The 20,964-nt window shown below is 37.2% G+C and overlaps 1 protein-coding gene across 1 annotated transcript in view; it reads right to left on the bottom strand.

Moving 5' to 3' along the window:
• The window catches only part of LOC111045975, a 65,513-nt gene extending 50,118 nt beyond the window's left edge, over positions 1-15,395 (bottom strand). Inside the window, exon 1 of the mRNA XM_039423540.1 lies at positions 14,988-15,395. Within this exon, the coding sequence (XP_039279474.1) occupies positions 14,988-15,107 (120 nt within the window). The 5' untranslated portion in view covers positions 15,108-15,395. The remainder of the gene's footprint in view (positions 1-14,987) is intronic.
• Between the last annotated feature and the right edge of the window lie 5,569 nt (positions 15,396-20,964).

Genomic DNA, 20,964 nt, shown 5'->3' with positions numbered 1-20,964 from the left:
ACAGAATTTTCATTTGGATTATGAATTATATGATTGGATTACTGTCAATAAAATGATTCACTTGATAATTCCTACTTAACATACTTAACATATTGATTTTACATCGAAACGCACATTTTTACTTTCCTAGGTAAGGAAAGTATTGCTTTCCGAAAAAAAATTAAGGTATCCCAATTTCTAAATTTCTATACGTTTCAAGGTCCCCTGAGTCCAAAAAACTAGTTTGTGTGTGTGTGTGTGTGTGTGTGTGTCCAATACCTACTATTACTTGTAGTATTAGTACTATTAGATGTAGTAGTAGGTATTGGTGCGCCACACCAGATTTTTCCACACGTAATCTGTGAAAAAGATCTATGAAGATTATGAGAATGGATAGTATACCACCATGACAGCTTGTGAACTATAACATAATGTTCATTTTTGAAACCTGTCTCGCGAAAAAGACGGGCGGAAAATCTTCCAGTTTTCCAATGTTTGATTAGAGCATGACAACATCAGCATTGAGACATGATTGACATTATTCATGAAAATTTTATATTCTACCTGATTCGATACATTGACCCAGTTTCTTTACAACAGGAAATCTCATCAGCTATAGTCAGCTACTATTTATCTAGATTGTTTTGGTTACAGCTTAATATATTCTCTAAATCTATACGCTAATCTATGTACTAATAGAAGTCAGTATGCTTAGCTTTGATAAAATGGTGCAATTACCACAAACTTCATTAGGCGGCCTATCTATCGTTATTGAAACATGGAATACAAGTTTGCTGTCTTTACACTCATCTCATTTGAAACTTCCATTTTTTGTGCTTTGCCATTTCCAAATAATAATCCAACCTAGTTTTGATTATATTGTCTTAATACGTTTTTTCTACTGAAGTAATCAGTGATTGACTCAACCGTGATCTTTGTCACAACAACTATTTCGAGAAAGAGTAAATGTATTTATTCCCAAGTGAACTATAGTTGTATATCACGAGAATTATATAATCCAAATATATTTCCTAATCATTTAATTTGGCAGTCGAATATGGCATCATTGCCGAAACAAGTCGGCTAAAAAATAAGAAGATGCTAGTTTAATCATTCCAAAAGATTAATATCTAATAAATTATTACTAAGGATACTTCCAAGCATTTTCTCACTATCCGAATAACCACAGTTAATAATACTTACATAACTTGGGCATAAAACTATAAGTGTAGAACCTAGAACGTATAATAGTTCAGTATAGAATGCAAAGTGACTATTATTTTAGTGAACTTCTAATCACTCCAGACTTTCACTACAGCCGGAACAAAAGGCTGTAGAAGTTCAATGAATCTATTGCTAATATCAATCACTTGAATTTACATTGAATTCGTTTTAATGGCTTTTTCATACTACATCATTATTATCAATTAAATGTTTATTACAGTCATAAATTATTACTAATATGTAATAATTTAAGTATAGAAATAGGAATCGGATTGTAGAGAATACATTGACACAACGACGTTTTCCTTTGCATGTTGTTCAGTTTAGCATCAATTAAAATTGTGAACTTTTTGTTTTTAAATGAATGAGTAGAATGGATTTTATATAACATTATTTATACTGTATTTTATATGAGATTCTAACTGGCAGGCTCGCTTCGCTCGTCTTAAACGTGTGGACAGGAGGCACCGCCCCCAGGAGGCACCGCCTCCTTGGCCAACGGTTGAATCATTCAAGATGAGAACAGCAAACTCGGTTCACTCGCCTGCATTCTTCATTTGAACTTTCTTTCTCCCGCCAAATAGTCAAATATAGACTTCTAGACTAAAGCCGATTTTGCTCATATCGCTGGTGAACTTTCAAAGCTCTTTCTTTAAAATATTTTTAGCCCCTTAGTTGAGCTTCTTCACTAAATTTGAAAATTTTTTGCCTATTAGTTCTTGGAAGAGCTGAGAAAACCCAGAAAAAATGTAGATTTTCGGCGTATCTTTAGAGTTTTTTCTTCAAATCCGTTCTGGAAGGCCACCTAAACATACATGCCGAATTTGAACGTATTTGGTTCAGTAGACTTTTAGTTCTGTTGATTGTGAATCAGTGAGTGAGTGAGTTAATGAATCAGTGCCATTTCACTTTTATATAATTTATTATACATGTGAATATAGATAGAAGATAGATGAGCAAGAAGAGTAATGACCACTACTCCTTGTCTGATATGTCAGAAATTATTCCGCAAGATTATTTCAATACTGGATTCATATTTTCCACAGAAATCGTCGCTCCACATTTCAATTACCTGTATGTGAAATAGTGAGCAGCTTGAATTTTCATTCATTTTTGAATACCATAATTAAATAGTAATCATGAGTTCTGTTGATGTTTGTTCGTTTATGCATTCAGTTGTATCTCAAGTGTAAGGATGAGAAAGGAAACATTGTGAAATTCTCTTGTAATTGGTTTATTTCACAACATTATAAATTATTATGATAGCGGTGTTGAGTGCAGAGCTGCAGACTGACCCTGTTACACTGTGCTGAAGCTTTTATTCGCACAGACCACAGAGGCGAGCGTTCGCATTATCATCATCAACGGAGATTAATCTTTGTGTCTCAAGAATTGAATTGTTGGTGCATTATTAAATTTCACCAAACTCATGGCATTTGGATCTTAATGAAATTCGACACTGCTCTCAGAATAATGGGTTGGTAAGTTCTACAATTTACACGTACATGGAGGTTCAGAAAGATGAGCTTTATCAAAGGCAATATGAATGCAATTATTAAATTTATCTATGTTTTACTATTCCGAAAGTCGTACTGTATTGGATAATATATTGTGAGAATGGAAAATATAGTATAAATTATAATTATAAATATAGTTCATTCGATTTTGTATCAATTTAGTGGTTGTGAAGAAAAATATAAGTTTTCACATTTTTCCACAAAAATGTGAAACCCTTCAATGATGGGATGGAACCGTCCCACCTCCCACACAGTTTAGAATCCATTGAATATTGTGAATATCCTATTGAAGAAAGCCTTTTCCTGAGTTTACCCCGCTGATGAATACCCCCCGACTCACTCAAGGCCAAAGTCTTTGTCCGTCTGTTTGTATGTTTTACAATAACTTTCAATAAGCTCAATTTTTAGCACATATTCTTCGAACCTTTTTACAGGTCGAGTTCGTTGGACATCAAAATTGACTCACTCTTTCGTCCTTTTTCAGGATATAACAAATAACATTGAAAGTGCATGAAAAAGTTGTGATTTATCATTTAGTCAGCTGGAGAATTCCTTGCATTCAATTACAACAGTTCTCACATTCATTCATTCATAACATCAGCTGAGGCTCTTTGGAAGCCATCACACTGACAGGCCTTCATGCGCTGACACATGATTTCAGCTGGTACAACATAATTTACAAATTTTAAATCAGCAAACTGATACGGGGTAATATATCAATGTGTGGTTTTCGCCATTAGTTTTCTCTTGGAACTCTGTATCAAAGTCTTGTATCACATGAACACCTTGATACCTCCCTCGCGTTCGCTACCTTTCAGCCTGCCGCTCTGCTCTGCTCCCCACGCCACGCATCAACCAAATGAGTGGTTGACCCACCCGCCACCAGGGTGCGCCTCAGTCGCCGCCACCCGTTCCTGCGTTTCTATTGGCCGAGCACCGCCGGCCAATAGCAGCGCAGGTGAACTCGGGGACTGTGAATAAAAGGGGGCTACTCAGCTACCCTCGATAGCAAGCTGGGTTTAACATCTCAAGTGTAACACCCATTACCAGTCGTGGGAGGCCTTATAGTCTCTTCATAATTAAATTAAAGAAAGAGGGAGATTTTAAAAAAATCTACTCTCTTAGCAGCCTGTTCTGCATCAAAGTTCAAGTTGAGCCTTACAAGCCCAAGCCAAGCATACCACAATGCTTCAATTGCCAGCGATATGGCCATAGTTCAGTGAATTGTTTCCACACACCACGTTGTGTTAAGTGTGGAGATAACCACAAAGCAAGCGATTGTAAGAGAGATCTTCAATCAGAGAAGCCCCGTTGTGTGAATTGTCAAGGAGCTCACACAGCCAACTACAGAGGGTGTCCAACACACCAGGCTCAAATTAACAGGCTGCCAGCCAAAAAATCGACTGTCTCCAAACAGTCGACTTCCGTGCAGCCTCCAGTCGCGGAACGGCGGCCGACAGAGGCGAGAGTGGCTGATCCAGCCTCACTTTCCTACTCGGCGGCCGTTCAGGGGGCTACAGGGAATAGTCCGAGTCCCCCACCCCCTCCACGTAGTCACAAAGTGACAAAAGTATTCATCAAAGAACGACCAGTGATAGTGAAAAATAAATTTCCATCACCCCCAGTGGAAAGGGTTCCCTCCTCACCTATTATCAATATTCGAGAGAACTTCCCCTCTCTCCCTTCCCAAACAAAGACACCACCTTCAGTGGAGTCAAACTCGGGAAGTTCACAACCTCCCTCCTCACAATCTCAACAGGACAGGGAGGTCTACTGAGCTTTCTGAGCTCAGAAAAATTCGTTCAATGGGTGGTAAGTACCATAGCAGGAAAATCTCTCCTTGAATTCATAGAAAAATTTGACACAGACATACATTTCCATGTCCCATCATCTCCCACACATACAAGTATGTGCAATCAAGCTGCTCAACCTGACATATTGGATTATGCATTGTCAGTGGGACTCACAAGAACCTCCCTGGTTGAGGTGGTCGAGGACCTGTCTTCAGATCACCTGCCAGTGTTGTTCACTCTTGTGAATCCCGACTACATTGCAAGACCACCTCCACATCGCCTTACAGTGAAGTGGAGGAAGTATCATGAAAGTGTGTCAAACTCTATTCCCATCCTTCCAAGCACACATTCGAACACTGTCGACTTGGAAGCTCATACAGCAAATATTACGGAAGTTATAAAAACAGCACTAGCTGATAACACTTCCTTAGCCCCACCCCAACGACGCTCACTACTTCCCACTGAAATTCAAGTGGCTATCAGAGAGCGCCGCAGCACTCGCAAACGTTGGCAGATAACACGAGCTCCTGCTGACAAATATGCATTCAATAGAGCATCAAACAAATGCTCTCAACTGCTGAAACTACATCGCCTCCAATCCTGGGAAGAGTATCTCACCTCTTTGCCACCCAACTCAGCCTGGCAAGCTACCCGAAAACTTCTCAGGAAAAAACCTCCAAACTCTCCACTTGAGGGCCCAAATGGGCTAATCTTCTCAAACCAAGAGAAAGTGGATGAGTTTGCCTCCCATCTAGAACTCCACTTCTCAAATCCACCCGTCCCTCATAGTCAAGAGCTCGGCACCCACTTTAGAAAAATAGTTGACAGTGTTTTAGTAACAGTGCAAGACCCCACCCCAAATAATCTCTCACCTTTTACAATGGGAGATATAACAAATGCACTTAAAAATACAAATCCAAAAAAGGCCCCAGGTCTTGATGGTATTTCTGGGAAGGCCATCTTAAATGCGCCTCCAGAGCTAGCCCAACACCTGCTTGTAATTTTCAATTCCATTCTGAACACCCAACACTTCCCCTCAGAATGGAAAAAGAGCAAATTATTCCTGCTCCTAAACCAGGAAAACGCTCCACCCTACCATCCAGCTACAGGCCAATCTCCATACCCTGTTTTTTCTCAAAGCTTTTTGAGAAAATGTTTCTGGAGAAACATATAAGAGATACATTAGATAGTGTGATAAGGCCAGAGCAGTTTGGATTTCGTGCAGGTTGTTCAACAACACTGCAACTAATGAAATTCTGCTCTCAGTTATCAGATTCTTTCAACAAGAAAGAGCACGTGGCTGCAGTCTTTATAGACTTCAAAGCAGCCTTCGACACTGTGTGGCTGGATGGACTACTCTATAAACTTTCATCTGTCTTTCCACCTTCAACAATAAGACTCTTCAAGTCATACCTTACTAATAGGTATTTCGAAGTTCACAACCAAACCCCATCTTCAGTAAACTCTTCAGCTCTCACCCCAGCAACAGCAGGTGTCCCCCAAGGATCTGTGCTTGGACCTATCCTCTACTCCTTCTTCATCAATGACATGCCATCTCTACCTTCAGTTCAAACAAGTCTATTTGCTGATGACACCACATTCCACTCGAGCAGCATGAATCTGAATAGGGCGGCCAGGAATGTTCAAGAGCAATTAAACCTGCTTACATCCTGGTGTTCATCCTGGAAGGTAGAGATTAATCCAACTAAATGTGTGGCTGTCGCCTTTTCCCGAAAACTCAAACTTCCTCCCACTCTCAAAATCCATGGCCACGCCCTGCCATGGTCCCATACCGTCAAGTACCTAGGTGTAACTCTGGATAGAACACTCACTTTCAAACAACACATTAAAGTGAAAATTCAACACTGTCGTGTGCTGTTTGTACAACTATTCCCCCTACTTGTCACCCCTTCACTCCCCCTGAAATTTCGGCTGCTCATATTCACAGCCATCATCAGGGCATACCTGACCTATGCCGCCCCAGTCTGGTTCCCATATCTATCGAAGACCAATAGAAAACGTCTATTTGGCCTTCAAAACAGACTCATCAGAACCATCTGCAACTTTCACTACACAGTGAATAATAGGTTACTCTATGAATATGCCAGTACCCCTCAATTACTCAACTTCATTCAGCTCACATCTCGAAAGCTTCATGATACAGCTTCTATCTCGTGGCGTACATCAATAAGGCAGATGTACGAAATACCACGACCACCTCAAACCCACAAGCCACTCCCATTTCAACAATGGTGGCCTGATTGACGGTTAGCAGTTGGGCTGTAAAGGTGCCAGCAGCTGATTGTCAGTCAGCCACTGTTCACAGTATTCCATTCCCTAGGAGAGAACCCTTCTCCATTACCACTTCTCCCAAAAAAGTAGACTTGGCAGAAAAAAAAATCATATATATATATATACATATTTTATACATATTATAGCTTTGAAAATCAAATGGAAATCGAACTAGATTAGTATATCAGATATTGATTAATATTAGAAAAAGGAAAATTAGAGAATAATAGAAAAATAAATAAATAAAAATAAATAAAGATAAAATTGCCAAGCTCTACTGAAGGTCTTATATATCAGGAACCCCCACTTCAGCACTGTTATTACTTTGAGCAGTCATAGAGCTCCATAGCTCAAGACACTGCCGAGTTAGGGTGCAATGACTCACCCTAACATGTTCCACCAGTAGCTACCCTCGATAGCACTTGCTCACTAGCAGCCTTCCACTGAAGAGCCAGAAGAGACCACCAGCCGAGACCACTACCAGAGACCACTACCAGCCGAGACCACTACCGAGACCAGGAGCAGAGCAGCGAGCAGGCCAATGAGGGAACCACGGCGAGACTAACCGCAACCTGAGGTGTCTTCCTTGTCTACTACCCAGCCGATGCCTAGGAGGAACCGAGCCGGCCGCCGAACCCAGAAGAGGAGGGCCCTACGTCGGCTTCGCCAGGTGGAGGAGAGGCTGAGGCTGTACACCGCCGCGCCAGCTGCGCCCCAAGACTTAGCGCCCCAGCCTAACAACTGGCGCGCGGTTCTGGATGCGCGGGTTGGGTGCCGAACCGACATCGGAGTGTGTGCAGCGGAAGCCTACGACCCTGCCTGCCCGGGGTTTGACCGAAGGCCCCTTCTAAACGAGGAAGTGGTCGAGGAGGTCCTCCCGGCGGAGATTCGGCACGACCTCTGGCTAGTAGATCACCCGGTCAGCCCTCTCCGTAGCCCGGGTAAACCAGAGTGGAGACTGCGAACCATTGACTTGAGCCCCTGCCGGCCTGCTCTCGCACCAGACGGACCTGCCCGGGACCCTCGCGCGGCGTGGTATCGCGCCAGTCGACGACTACTAAACATCTAGCCTGCCTTGGTCCCTTTTAGGGCCACCAGCAACAATCTTGGTCCCTTTTCAGGGCCACCAGCAACAAACTTGGCCCTCTTCAGGGCCACCCAAAGCCATTTGTTTCAGACAGTGGTAACAAACCCCTCGCTCGACCCGACTGACTAGCCCAATTGATGAACGAGCCACACCTTCCGCCATATCAACCTTCTCATTTAAATAAAAGAATTTGGATCCATACGAGGGACAAAGATGTTGAAGCGACAGAGTATTTTTTCATTTCAAATAGGATTCCCATTGAAACCTACTGTCAAAATTATTCTTGTAAAAGAAATATTTTGCCGTTTCCATGATTTTCACCAACTCTGTATAATTGAAAGTTGCTGGTTTCAAAGATTACAACACAACAGTTCTTGAGCAAGTTCTTCAACGCAGGGTGTCACTAGTTTATTATTAGTCTATTATTTTACATAAAACTCTTGTACTCTTTGGAATAATACCTCAATCAAACTGTGATCTAATAGTGGTTTTAGAACCATAATATATCAATTATACTCCTAATTTTATTAATTAATGAATATGGTCTTCTTGTTGATGCATTCCAGTAATAAAACACACTCAACAAATTGATTTACTGATATGTGGATGCTTTATTATTATAATTGATTTCGACTTTCGTCAGAACCGGATGGCTTGGAGATTCAGAATAGAAGTGAATGTAATAATATTGAGAATAATCTTTCATGTGTTTTTCTCGTTGAAAATAATATGATTCATTTCAAAGCATAATTTCAAAATGATCCTCGTGAACAAGAAATGATTCAGAACGTAGGGGGCGTCCTTCGATTGTGATAGTTAATGGGTTGTGTAAATGAAAATTGAACTATCTATTACCTCTAAGCTGCATAAGTAATATGAAAGATTGAGAGTACAGTATAGTGATAGTTGTTCGTCTTGAAATAACGAACTTTCAGATGATCCCAAGGATATGGCAATCCCCCTTTTCCCCATTAGATGAGTCTTTGTGACAAATTTAGAATAATAAGCGAGCGATAAACAAGTAATTGTGGGAGAAGGAAGCAAACACGTAGAGCGCTCACTGGGCACGAATATTCTTTATAAAATATCTTAGGGGACTTTTACTTTCATAGCATCTGCAGACTGTTTGGAAAAAGAAAGGATGATTTTAATGCATTCTTGATGTTCGATAGAATGGTGAAAGGGAAGAGCTAATGTGTGAAGGGACTTGGAGGCATTCATATGTATGAAATTCTTTAGCCTTTTGTTTCAGCCTTGTCCTTATTGGTCAAATTGTATTTTGAATTAATGGCTTTGCTCCAATAGAAACTCGAAACTACATCTTCCTTACTTCGTATTCACTTTCTACGTCCCAACTGCTGATATGATCATTATATGTACCGGTATACAAATAAGGCAATAGTCTAACAACTATAACACTTAGAAAGGATTTCGAAAGAATTATTAAACTTTGATGTTTCATGTTATCAGTGACCAAAAATACCAATACTCCAATCCAGTCATAAACACATCAAATACTCGTACACTCATACACACATAATAACACATCGAATAGATTTGATTTTTATGGGAAATGATGAGTTCCGTCAATTTCTTAGAGATGATAAAGTTAAGATAATGGATATTCAGGTTAATTGATATTCAATGCACTGATAAAAGTGGTTGGTAATGGTGAAAACTTGAATTATGTTGAAATTCAATTCCGATTACACCTTAACTGAGCTATACTATAAGGGCCGTATTCATAACTGATTCTTCCATGACTGGGAAATGAAAGCAAGCCGAGTTCGGATGTTTACCCAGAAACATTAACCAATTTAATAATTTTTAATACTGAGGGTGATACCCACATAAGCTCTTAGACTTGTGCGTGAGTTAATTTGATCAACTTGAGGATAATGATTGCTTAGCTTGGCTCGAATTCGTTCTTTAGAATAGCCTATGAATACGACCCTCAGTCGTTTGGAGAATTGCTTTCATGGGACTTTTTCAAATTATATACTGCGATTGATTTACTGTATAGAGATGTGGATGTGTTTACATAAAGTTGAAATAATTTTATGAATACATTTTAATGAATATGAGAAGTAGGTGAATATTAGACATGAGCCGGATTATCTGTGAGATGGAGACCCACGAAAGGAAGATATAGAAAATTGAGTGCATAATAATTGTCACGTTCATTATAATTTATTGCAACTGTAAGCCTTGGGACCCAAGGAACTCTTCGCCTGCTGAACCAGGTACACCTCAGTTATAATAACGGCTGAATAGAAATAACATTCGAAAACTTCACGTCTACCTTTACAACAGAGAACAGAATATTTCAATTTAGGAATTTCGTAAAAGTGAGTATATTCCCCTGATATCGTTTAGTCTTTTAAGTTGTGTCCTAATCATAGTATGCGTCGTTGATTTAATTGCGTCACTTTGAAACAAATTATTTTTGTAGCTATCCTTGTTACAATATAGAATAAGAACATCTAGGGGCCAAGTCCTTTTCCCAGAGAGATTCATGCTAATTCTATTATTGCAGACTTCAGCTCCTGACTCTACACACAATATTCAAGAATCCCATTTCAAACTTAATATTTTTCTTTGAAGCTTCTTAATTTATATGCTATAAGTTATATTTATATTTATAATTGATATGATATAATTTATATTCCTCACAAATCCTGATTAATGTTCGCAACATTAGACTCTACATTGAAAAATAATTCTGTGGTAATCGTATGACTGTGGTTTGAAAAGACTACAAGCTTTTTTAATCAATAGTGGATTATTCGAAGCTTGTGTGGTCTCATCGTCATCACAGTAAATTTGTATTTTGATATCGGAGTTCCGTGTTCGATTCTTGTTATGCCTGGAAGTGTTTCTTTGAAAACCTTATCACACAACACAAACTCTCCAACTCCTACCTCTATCTCCTAATTTGTGAATATCCGTTGTGAATATCTCTTCTGAACATTTTTTTGCTGAGTTTCGTCTGAATCTGATCTGAACCAGTATTTTACCAACATGATATTGATGATTATGATTATTATGATGAGATCATTTCAACCAGACATTTCTTTGGCCGTGACGAAAGTGTGCAGCCCGACAATATACTCTGTTTCCTTTTCTCTCTTTATCACTCTCTTCCTCTTTCTTCTTTCTCGTTTGCCCGGTCTCTCTCATATTTCCCAAAGTTTAAAAAGAGCGTCATGCCGTCATGGGAGTATTATGCATCTATTATAACTCTCCATAAACATGATAATAAGAAAACCACAATGCCATCCATTTATTTTCAGGACATTATTGTCATTCGATTTACTTTCTCCGTTTCCAACCATTGGAAACATCGCAAAGAGAATTGATAAAGGTGATTCGTGACTGAGGAATAAGAAATGCTCTTGAACGGAATATCAAACAAAATACGAGGAATGTCAACTAATCAGGTATATTGTTAGATGTCGATATGCGAAGAAGGGGTTCAATGCATCACAAAGTTCCAAAGTTTTTACAATTTCACAAGCTATCATTGGGAGCTTGCGGAGGAAAAAATTATTCTCAGTACACCTGAGAGATAATTGAAATGTTTAATTTTGATTATCTTTGCTATCCTCATATATTATCAATCTAAAGTTTAAAATGTCCTAAAAATATATTATACGCATGCATTACTATTCAAATGTTGTTTTAAGAGTAACAATGAATCTGCATTGATCGAATTAATTTGATAGTATGAGACTCATAAAGGCAGCTCCTAGAACTGATGAAATCGCACTGCTTATTGGCTGCTTGCTGCCGGTAAAGAGGCTGCACGAATAAGATTTTCATTAGAAAGGGATAGCTAGTCTTAGCGGCTCTCGCTGAGGATTTTTGACCACATTACTGAATATCTTGTTTACTAACATACCTTCACACCTCACAAACGGGAGTTCTTATCTGAACTTCGCAAACGATAAACAATGTGATCTGAGAGGTTTTGTGTAAGGTAAGGCAGTTTTGAGAAGGAATTTTGTTATTTTCCATTTAGATCGTCTATTCACTTCTCAGGATTAATGGAAATTGGTGTACGTTTATTTCATACTACAGAGTGATTTATTTGTCATGTTACCCTTTTTTTGATAATTTATTTCTGATAAAGGAGAAATTTGATTTGTCACACGAAGCTAGTAGCCCTACTCAATCTGCGTATACTCGGCAGTGCGAGTTGATTATACTTGAGCGGTGTAACATTTTGTATGGATTTCAGTCGTCTTATGAACAGAATGTCTTTTACCACAAAACATTATTATGGTGGAAAGAGTCAAAGTTTGTAAAACTTTAAGGAATAAGTAATGAAATATAATTTCTTATTTTTACTTTCCTTGCCCTATTACCATAGGTAAGGAAAGTATTGCTTTCCAAAAAAATTAAGGTACCCTAATTTCATGTTTTCTATACGTTTCAAGGTCCCCTGAGTCCAAAAAAAAATATTTTTGGGTGTTGGTCTGTGTGTGTGTGTGTGTGTGTGTATGTGTGTGTGTATGTGTATGTGTGTGTGTATGTGTGTCTGTGAACACGATAACTCCATTCCTAATTAACCGATTGACTTGAAATTTTAAACTTAAGGACCTTATACCATGAGGATCCGACAATATGAAATTCAATAAAATCCAATTCAAGATGGCGGAAAAAATGGCGGATAATTACTAAAAAACCATGTTTTTCACGTTTTTCTCGAAAACGGCTCTAACGATTTTCTTCAAATTCATACCATGGATAGCTATTTATAAGCCCTATCAACTGACATGAGTCTCATTTCTGAGAAAATTTCAGGGGCTCCGTAATATTCTTGAGAAAAATGGCGGATAATGACTAAAAATCCATGTTGTTCACCGTTTTCTCGAAAACGGCTCTAACGATTTTCTTCAAATTCATACCATGGATGGCTTTTCATAAGTCCTATCAAATGACATGAGTTTTTTTCCTGAGAAGATTGCAGGAGTAATATTCTCGAGAAAAATGGCGGATAATTACTAAAAAACAAAGTTTTTCATGATTTTCTCAAAAATAACTTGACCGATTTTTTTCAAATTCATACCCTGTATAGTTATTTATCAGCTCTATCAACTGGCATGAGTCTCCTTTCTGGGAAAACAATGGGGGGTCCACCCAATCCTTGGGAAATGGACTTAGTTACCTCCTTCTCGTGCATGAGGTAGGTAGGTAGGTAGCGCAGTTCATAAAAAGAACACATAGTCGAGATATTTCATCTGTAGAACAGCTGTTTTGACGAATTTAAAAATCATCGAATTTCACAATTATTATTCACACAAAGAAAAAGTACTTTGAAAACAATATTATATATACACATATACAGAAGTCTGATCGTAGTTTCAAATATGAGCAAGGAAAGTTGTGTGAGTGTACCACACCAGGTTTTTTTGTATTGTGATAAAAACTAGGTCAATCAAATACTGACTTTCCGTTTTATAGATTAATTAGAAACTTGGTAACAGGACTAAAAAATCACTCTGTAGTTTAATGTATTATCCATTATACGTGAATTAATCTAGCCTGGAACAGAGATCCATAATCGTGTTATATTCTGTCCTAGTCTCAAAAAACTATTGCTTTTTGAGAAGCACACGAACCAAAAATAAAAACTACATAGCCAATTAGTTCAACTTAAAACATGTTTAAAATTTATATAATCATGCTATTTGAATCTTATAGTATGGAAATGTTGTTTAGTTGACCTCCCCAATCATTATCCATGATCAATTATTGACAGCGATGAAAGTAGTCTTTTACCCTTTAGTAGGGGTATGTTTTTTACCTTACATCTCATCTCTTCAGGGCCGCATCGCCGTAGGACTCTAATCTATCTATACAGATCTTATTCTCCTTTACTCCCTTATCACTGATGTCCATTTGTTTCAGATGAGTCTCTATAGTTCAATAGCCTAAATAATATCAAGAAATGTATTATAATATTCATAAAAGTATAGGAAACCATCATATTCGAGGAGTTCTACCTGTTATAGTGGAGGAGAGACTAGTTCTTTTAACTTTCTTCTTTCGTGTAATAACACTGACACGATCATGTTTCAGTAGTGTGGGCTATGATTAAGACAAGATCCAGTTTGTGCATGTCAATGGTCAGAAACATAAAACAGCATTTTCTCATTGGAATGGATGTGTTCAGTCCTTCAGTGATCAGTACTTTCAAATGTTTGTCCTAGCACCTAGTTAACCTCCTAGCACATTAAATCAACAATTTAAACTTGGTTCAATGCTTATTCTATAATAATATCACAGTGGAATGATGGATATATTTTTGGATGGAATGATAAATGCTTAATAGCTTTAATGCTTTAAATAGCGTTTAATAGCTTTAAGCTTAAATGCTTAATAGCTTGAGAAAGAATGAAATAATCACTAGTAAATAGTTATGAAGGAATGTACAATATTTGAAATTGAGCTTTGAGACGATTTCCTACTTAAAATCAATGATAGTAATGAACTATACAGAATGAATTTATAGGGGAATACTTGAACTGTAACTATATTACTTCAGCATTACATCAATTTGAAATGGAGCAACAAACTCAACTGTAATGAGAATGAGCCCCATGAGATTTCATACCGCATTCTTATGGGGAATAATGTATAATGATTATATTTTTCACAAAAAAATAACTATCGCACATAAGGGTTGAGAAGATTATAGTTCAGACATTGCAGTAAGAATTAAAATGTTCGGTCAAATAATGTGACGGAACCATCAGCGAGGATCGTTTTTTGCTGAAGGTGATGTCGACATGAGTTCTCAACCAATAAAATCCACATACTTACATATATGAATGAGGAGAGTTTTCAAAATGTGTTGCCTTAGATGGAAAGATAAGCTTCTAACAAGTTCTACTAATTATTTATCTTCTACGCTAGATTATAAACTGTTTAATCTTCTCAACTAATTGATCAAGCTTTTTGTAATTGATCAAGTACAATTAGTTGTACTTGTATATCTTGTACTGTGTACCTGCCACAGTTCAACTAAGTACAACTAGTTGAACTTCATAAATTGTTAGTTTTAATAAGCATAATAAATTATCTTCTCACCTGTGACAGATCGGCGAATTGGTCAGGACTGAAATGACCGGCCTCGTTGGTGATCGCAAATGTCACAACAGCTAGACTACTCACTACAGTCCACAAAATACTATGAAACCGAGTCATCATAGTGGAAAAAGCACACACACACACCGTTAATTAATTATTCTTGAACTTCTGCACTCAATTTTCTTATGGTCCTAGTCTATTCCACACACTGGAAAATCCGTCAACGCTTGTGGCCCGCTAATTTAGTCACTACAGTCACAGTGGCGGCTTGGAGCATTGGATGGCGCGCAGGGGACTGAGCTCAGCTGAGCGCCCACAAAGTCATTGTCGAAAGTGAACGTGCGACCCTCCCTCCATTCAACCAACCATCGGTTCTCACTCTCTGCCACCCAGCTCTCCCTTTCATCTGACTACTTGGGATCTCACTACCATACTCAGAAAATAACCCTGGCAATACTTAAAAACAAAAAATCTCATTAATTCGTAACATATTACTGCTCTGCATCCTGGTTTCGATTATTGATGCAGAAGAGTCCAGACAAACAAGAGTTTGATAATAAATTTAGAGTGGAATTGAAATTTATTTGCCAAAAAACTCATACATTTCAAATTTTTAATAGACTAGTCCAAGTTGAACAGAAACATAATTATATCTGAAACTAAAATCATAATAGCATGGAAAAACTCAACTAACCATAAAAATTTAAAATAAAAAGAATCCTTCAGGCTACACCAACCAAATAATATATCTTGCTGGTGCAGTTGAACAGAAACATAATTATATCTGAGACTAAAATCATAATAGCATGAAAAAACTCAACTAACCATAAAATTTTAAAATAAAAAGAATCCTTCAGGCTACACCAACCAACTGATATATCCTCTGGTGGGAGTTGAACAAAACTCAACAATAAGTTAAAAATGGATAATCTATGAAAATTTAGCTGAAAAGTAATATGAAAAAAGTTAAATGGATTCGGAACACTGATCAGAGAAGAATGGTATTGATTAAGATAAGATAAAAAAGATTGAATAAGAGTCGTTACTGATGTGATTTTTTTATTACAAACACTGAATGTTACGATGTATGAATTACTATTATTTCAATTATGGTAAGCCTGCTAATGCCAATTACGATTAAGACATTATTTTTGATGTCCAAATGTGTTTGAAGAGCAACTGAAATTGATCAAAGGCTGAAATAGTTTTAGTATACCATAAGTAGTATATGGCAAAATACCTTCATAGCCAGAAACTGATAAATCCTGAGATAATCCCTAATATTACATATTATTGTACTATTCTATGTACGCCTAATATAATGAACGTTAACAGAAAAATTCTTAGTAAATTATCAAAAAATACAAACACAACTATGTCTATAAAGCCTTATTTCACCATTATCAAGTAACAAAATTTCTATAGTCCCTATAGAAATAAATAATAGATATCCAACAAGATTGTATATTTTCTCTTCTCTTGAGCTGTAAGATGGCTTACATTTCGAGATGATATTACATTAGTTTTCCAAGTAAACTCATCATCTATCAGTATTACAGTCTAGATCCAGGTTATAGTTTCGAAGGGAAGCGGGTTTCTCAACTAAAGAACAAAGCTGAATGCCCAAAGTCCGAGTATTCAAGCTTGCGGTTTCTACTTTAGTTGCAGATTTTAGGCCTCGCGATATCGATCTCAAGTGACCATAATTCAAAATCATCGATTGTATAATAAAATATTTTTTCAATCATCTTAAAAATATATTATATGACACTCCCTAGGCCTTCTTTTGAATGATGCTTTTTATTTAATCTCATTACATTATAGGAATGAAACTCTAAACCTTGTTTAATATTGATTTCATCTTGCAATTTGCGATCGACAAAAATCCAATATCGATCAGGAATAGAATTACTCGTATTACTCTGTACTACAATATGGAAAAGTGATATATTATTCTGTAGCTGGGAAAGGTCAAGCCATGGGAAAGATTGGTAATTTCAAAATAGAATAGAGCTGCAAAAACAGTACACTACGGTAGAAGCTACTATTCCAAATAATAAAAACAGTGCTCATTACATTGGCATCTGTATGCCTCAATATAGAAACTTATTAGAAGGATGTCTGGTCTCTGGTGTGACATAACGTTTTGGTTTCAACAGCGGATCGGTTGTCCTTGATCACTTGATCACAGTGTTGAACGTGTTCATAAAATTAGTTAGTGCACCTGTTGCAGCAACACGGTGCACAGATATTGCCAAGTAGTGACCTCCTTCAATTAGGCCAGGCTGTCCCTAGCAGTGCAAACTTGCTCTACACACAACCAGAGAGAAGATATAATTATATTATATCTGACTCAACATAACGATAACACAGCAGCGTGTCTCCAGACACTAAAACTCAAAGTCTGTGGCGAAAAATAACTGCAGAAACTTCGAAAAGATTCAAATATAGACAACAATTTAATTTGAAAAGAATCAACAATTTATTGTTCATCCACATATAGAAACAATTTGATAAGATATAACTAATATTCGATAACTAATAATATTTAAGATATCATTGGTATTTTTTCCTGAGGATGATACCAACATGAGCGAAAAGCTCATACGAGGGTGATAAGATGGAGGATGACAATGAGAATTTTATTCAAAGTTATATGAGTGGATTCCGAAGCATCGGTTACTGCTTGAAGCTAAAAAATGCCAGCGGGGCTGATTTCAGGCAGCTAGCCTTCCAACAGAAAGATGAGTTATCTCAGTCATAAGCGCCCTTCTCTTGTCTAATCTAAGCTCCAGCTATTGAGTTGTAATACTTATTTTTCACAGTAATTGATAGAGTATTCAAATTCACAAAGTATTCAAGTAATAGTAGAAATAAAAAACGCTACCTAGTTTTTAGCTTTTACTTGAACAATGAAAACGCTCAACCTCTCATGTAAGGAGTGAGGACTGTAGTTGAAAGCCGGTGGATAAAAAAATATAAATAAAAATGTAATAAATGTAGTTGAAATTGCACTAATATTCAATTCTGCCTAATAAGTCCAACAACATTTTTTTAAATAAATCGTTTGAAGCTGAATCACAGTGAACCAGGTTATTTCATAAAACTAAAATATCAGTCAGCAATGATATTTTTTCCGGAAGAGAAAGAAAAAGTCACTTGAAGAGAGAAAGAATGTTTATTGTGAGATCGAGATAGTGAGAAAAGGAAAAAAATGAAGAGCCGATTTTCATTTAAAATAATGACAAAACGCTGCTAAGCTGTTCGCCAGCTTCGTGTGGGATCCGTGTGTAAATTAAAACGAAGCAATTTACAGTAACAGGAAGAAACAATGTGCAGACTTTCTCCACTGTTCACACGGTCCTGGAAACACTTTCCTTGTGGTTCAAAGTCGAAGCCGAAGCCGGCTACCAAGTACACATATGACTGGCCTATCTCCAGTCTACTAACCTATCGACTCCCATTGGTAATAAGTTAGTATAGAAATAGCAAGCTCAATATACTGTGCAATCAAACATTCATCCATAAAGCTTGGATGAAAGCAAGGTAGTCCATCTGTAAGAGGAATCATTCTATACTTCACTTGAAATCATGACGCTTATACTACGAAATCTAGAAGGTCCATCCATATTAATGCTGTCCAAATCACATTTCTGTAGCAAATTCCAGTGATGTGGTCGTGAAAATTCACTAGAATAATTCTTATTTATGGAGCCAATTCAATTTGGTAATCAATTTATGTGCTGTGATAACGTCGTTCCTTGAGGCGGAGAACTTTGCTTACAGCCTATTGACAATATTTGATGGGAATAATTATTTTTAGAAAAATACCTATCGTCTATGATCAACATTCCAACTGTTGTAATAACTCCAATATACCATAGAAAATGTCTACTACACCTCACCAATAGAATGCTCAAGATCAAGAGTCCACATTTTCTAGTTCTGAGGATAATGAAGATCTCACATAAGCCCTAAACTTAAGTAATAGGAGGGATGACGATGATGAGGGATTCTAGGCTGTTTCCATACCACCGGAAAGTGACATTGAAGCTTTCAACTGTCTGTTAGCAAATCTGTTCTCAAGCAGACACCTTTCCAACACAAGTCCGAAAACACGACAATATTACTATCGTATCACTTCTGAAACGTACGACTAGATGCTGGTTCTGCCTGCAATAGATGACGTTTGTTGTAGTTGATCAATATTATATAACAAAAGATATAATATTTATTTATTCATCAGGCCTTCCTATATAAGTCCATAATAACGTTTATCATAAGTTGATTATATTTATACGTTTACTATATTAACTTATAAATAATGATTAGCCTACATCCCGATGAATGAACCATTGTATTCTAGTGCATCAATATATAGGTGTGAAAATGTTAAAAGTTCAAAAAAATAATACTGCACCTTCATTTTGACAATGATGAAATCAATAAAATATAATTATACCCAACCTGACGTAGTGGATAAGTTTGCCGCTAAATTGCTATTGAAATAAATAATGCAATTAAGAAATACAGTAGCCTACAGGTGGATCATGCTAACTCGTTCGAGGATATGAAGAAAATGCCGGATAGGAAATGAAGAGGAAGACGATATTATGACGAATAACAAGTCCGATTATTTCATAGTATTTTACAATTCAGATTTCGACGACCTTTGCTGAATGGCGGTCGCGGGGTGCGAGGATTGCATCTTCAGCCGTAAAACAAGTCGCTTTCTCCCGGTCTATAATAATTATGCTTCCTTCTTCATTCTTGCGTCCACATTTATAACCTGTACTGGCATCACCTCTGACTTTACGAGCATCTTATTATTAAGTAAAAGTACTTATTCGATGCCACAACCTATTCAGCCACGTAATCGAGTAATAGTTCCACTTGTCCACTAATTAAGCACAAGAAGCCACAACATTCCTGCTGCAAGCGTCCTGTTGAGTAGGAAGAGTCTGCATGCCACTGATATTAGAGCATAGATCACGCTGCACTTATTCAGATACTCGAATTAAATAGAAAAACAAATATTCATCCACTTATTATTTCTCCGTCTAATGGAAATTTAAATTGGACAAATCAATTCAACTTGTCGCATCTCTAGCAAACCAGCAAAAACTGAGAAACCTTCCACACTTCCTGCTTCACCTTTGAGACTTTTAAGGTAGGCGCACACAGATCGTCATCGGACGGACGGCACGCATCGGACGGATTGGACTATTAGATTTGATGCATTGTTTTCAATTGGAGTGCGCATACCTATCGGCATCGTATAGGTATGCACACTCCAATTTAAAAATTGATTTTATTTAAGCCAAAGTACATCAGTACATAAGCCAGGTCACATACAACATTCATTATAAATAAAATACAATATACAATGTCAGCTTTTAAAAAGTCCAGTGTCTAATTGTCTTTTTGTGATGACTATTTTCACTATGTCCAACGTAAATTAATAATTAATATAATAAGAAATATAATATGTCCACTTATATTACCAATATAATATCATAATATATTATGTTTAATTTAATGAATGTTACAAAGTAATAAAGTATTAGCTATCAAATAGCATCAACAAACAAGTAAAGTACACCCGATAGAACAGCAAATTACATCCCTGAAGTCACTCCCCACTATTTTCAACAATGTAACCCTCACAGCCACTCATTTCAAAAAACTCACTAATTTTATAAAGAGGGGTATCCAAGAGCCATTTTTTGATCGTGCTGTCAAGCTACTTGGCAAGGACCGAACCCTCTCATGTAGGTGGTTATAGAATTTCACACCTGAAACAGGGAAACAAGATGAAATCTTGTGTAGTCTATTTCTATAGACATGCAGATCCGCACGATGTCTAGTATTATTATTAATAAAAACGTTCAATTTCAAATCTTAAGCATCTACGTGAATTCCATTCTAATAGGATGTTTACTCTATTTCAACCTTCTAAATATTGCTAATAAAAAAA

Source organism: Nilaparvata lugens, chromosome 3 (assembly GCF_014356525.2).
Source record: "Nilaparvata lugens isolate BPH chromosome 3, ASM1435652v1, whole genome shotgun sequence".
Lineage (NCBI taxonomy): Eukaryota > Metazoa > Arthropoda > Insecta > Hemiptera > Delphacidae > Nilaparvata > Nilaparvata lugens.
The sequence above is the reverse complement of the archived record's forward strand: the minus strand, read 5'-3'. Positions and strand labels throughout refer to the sequence as shown.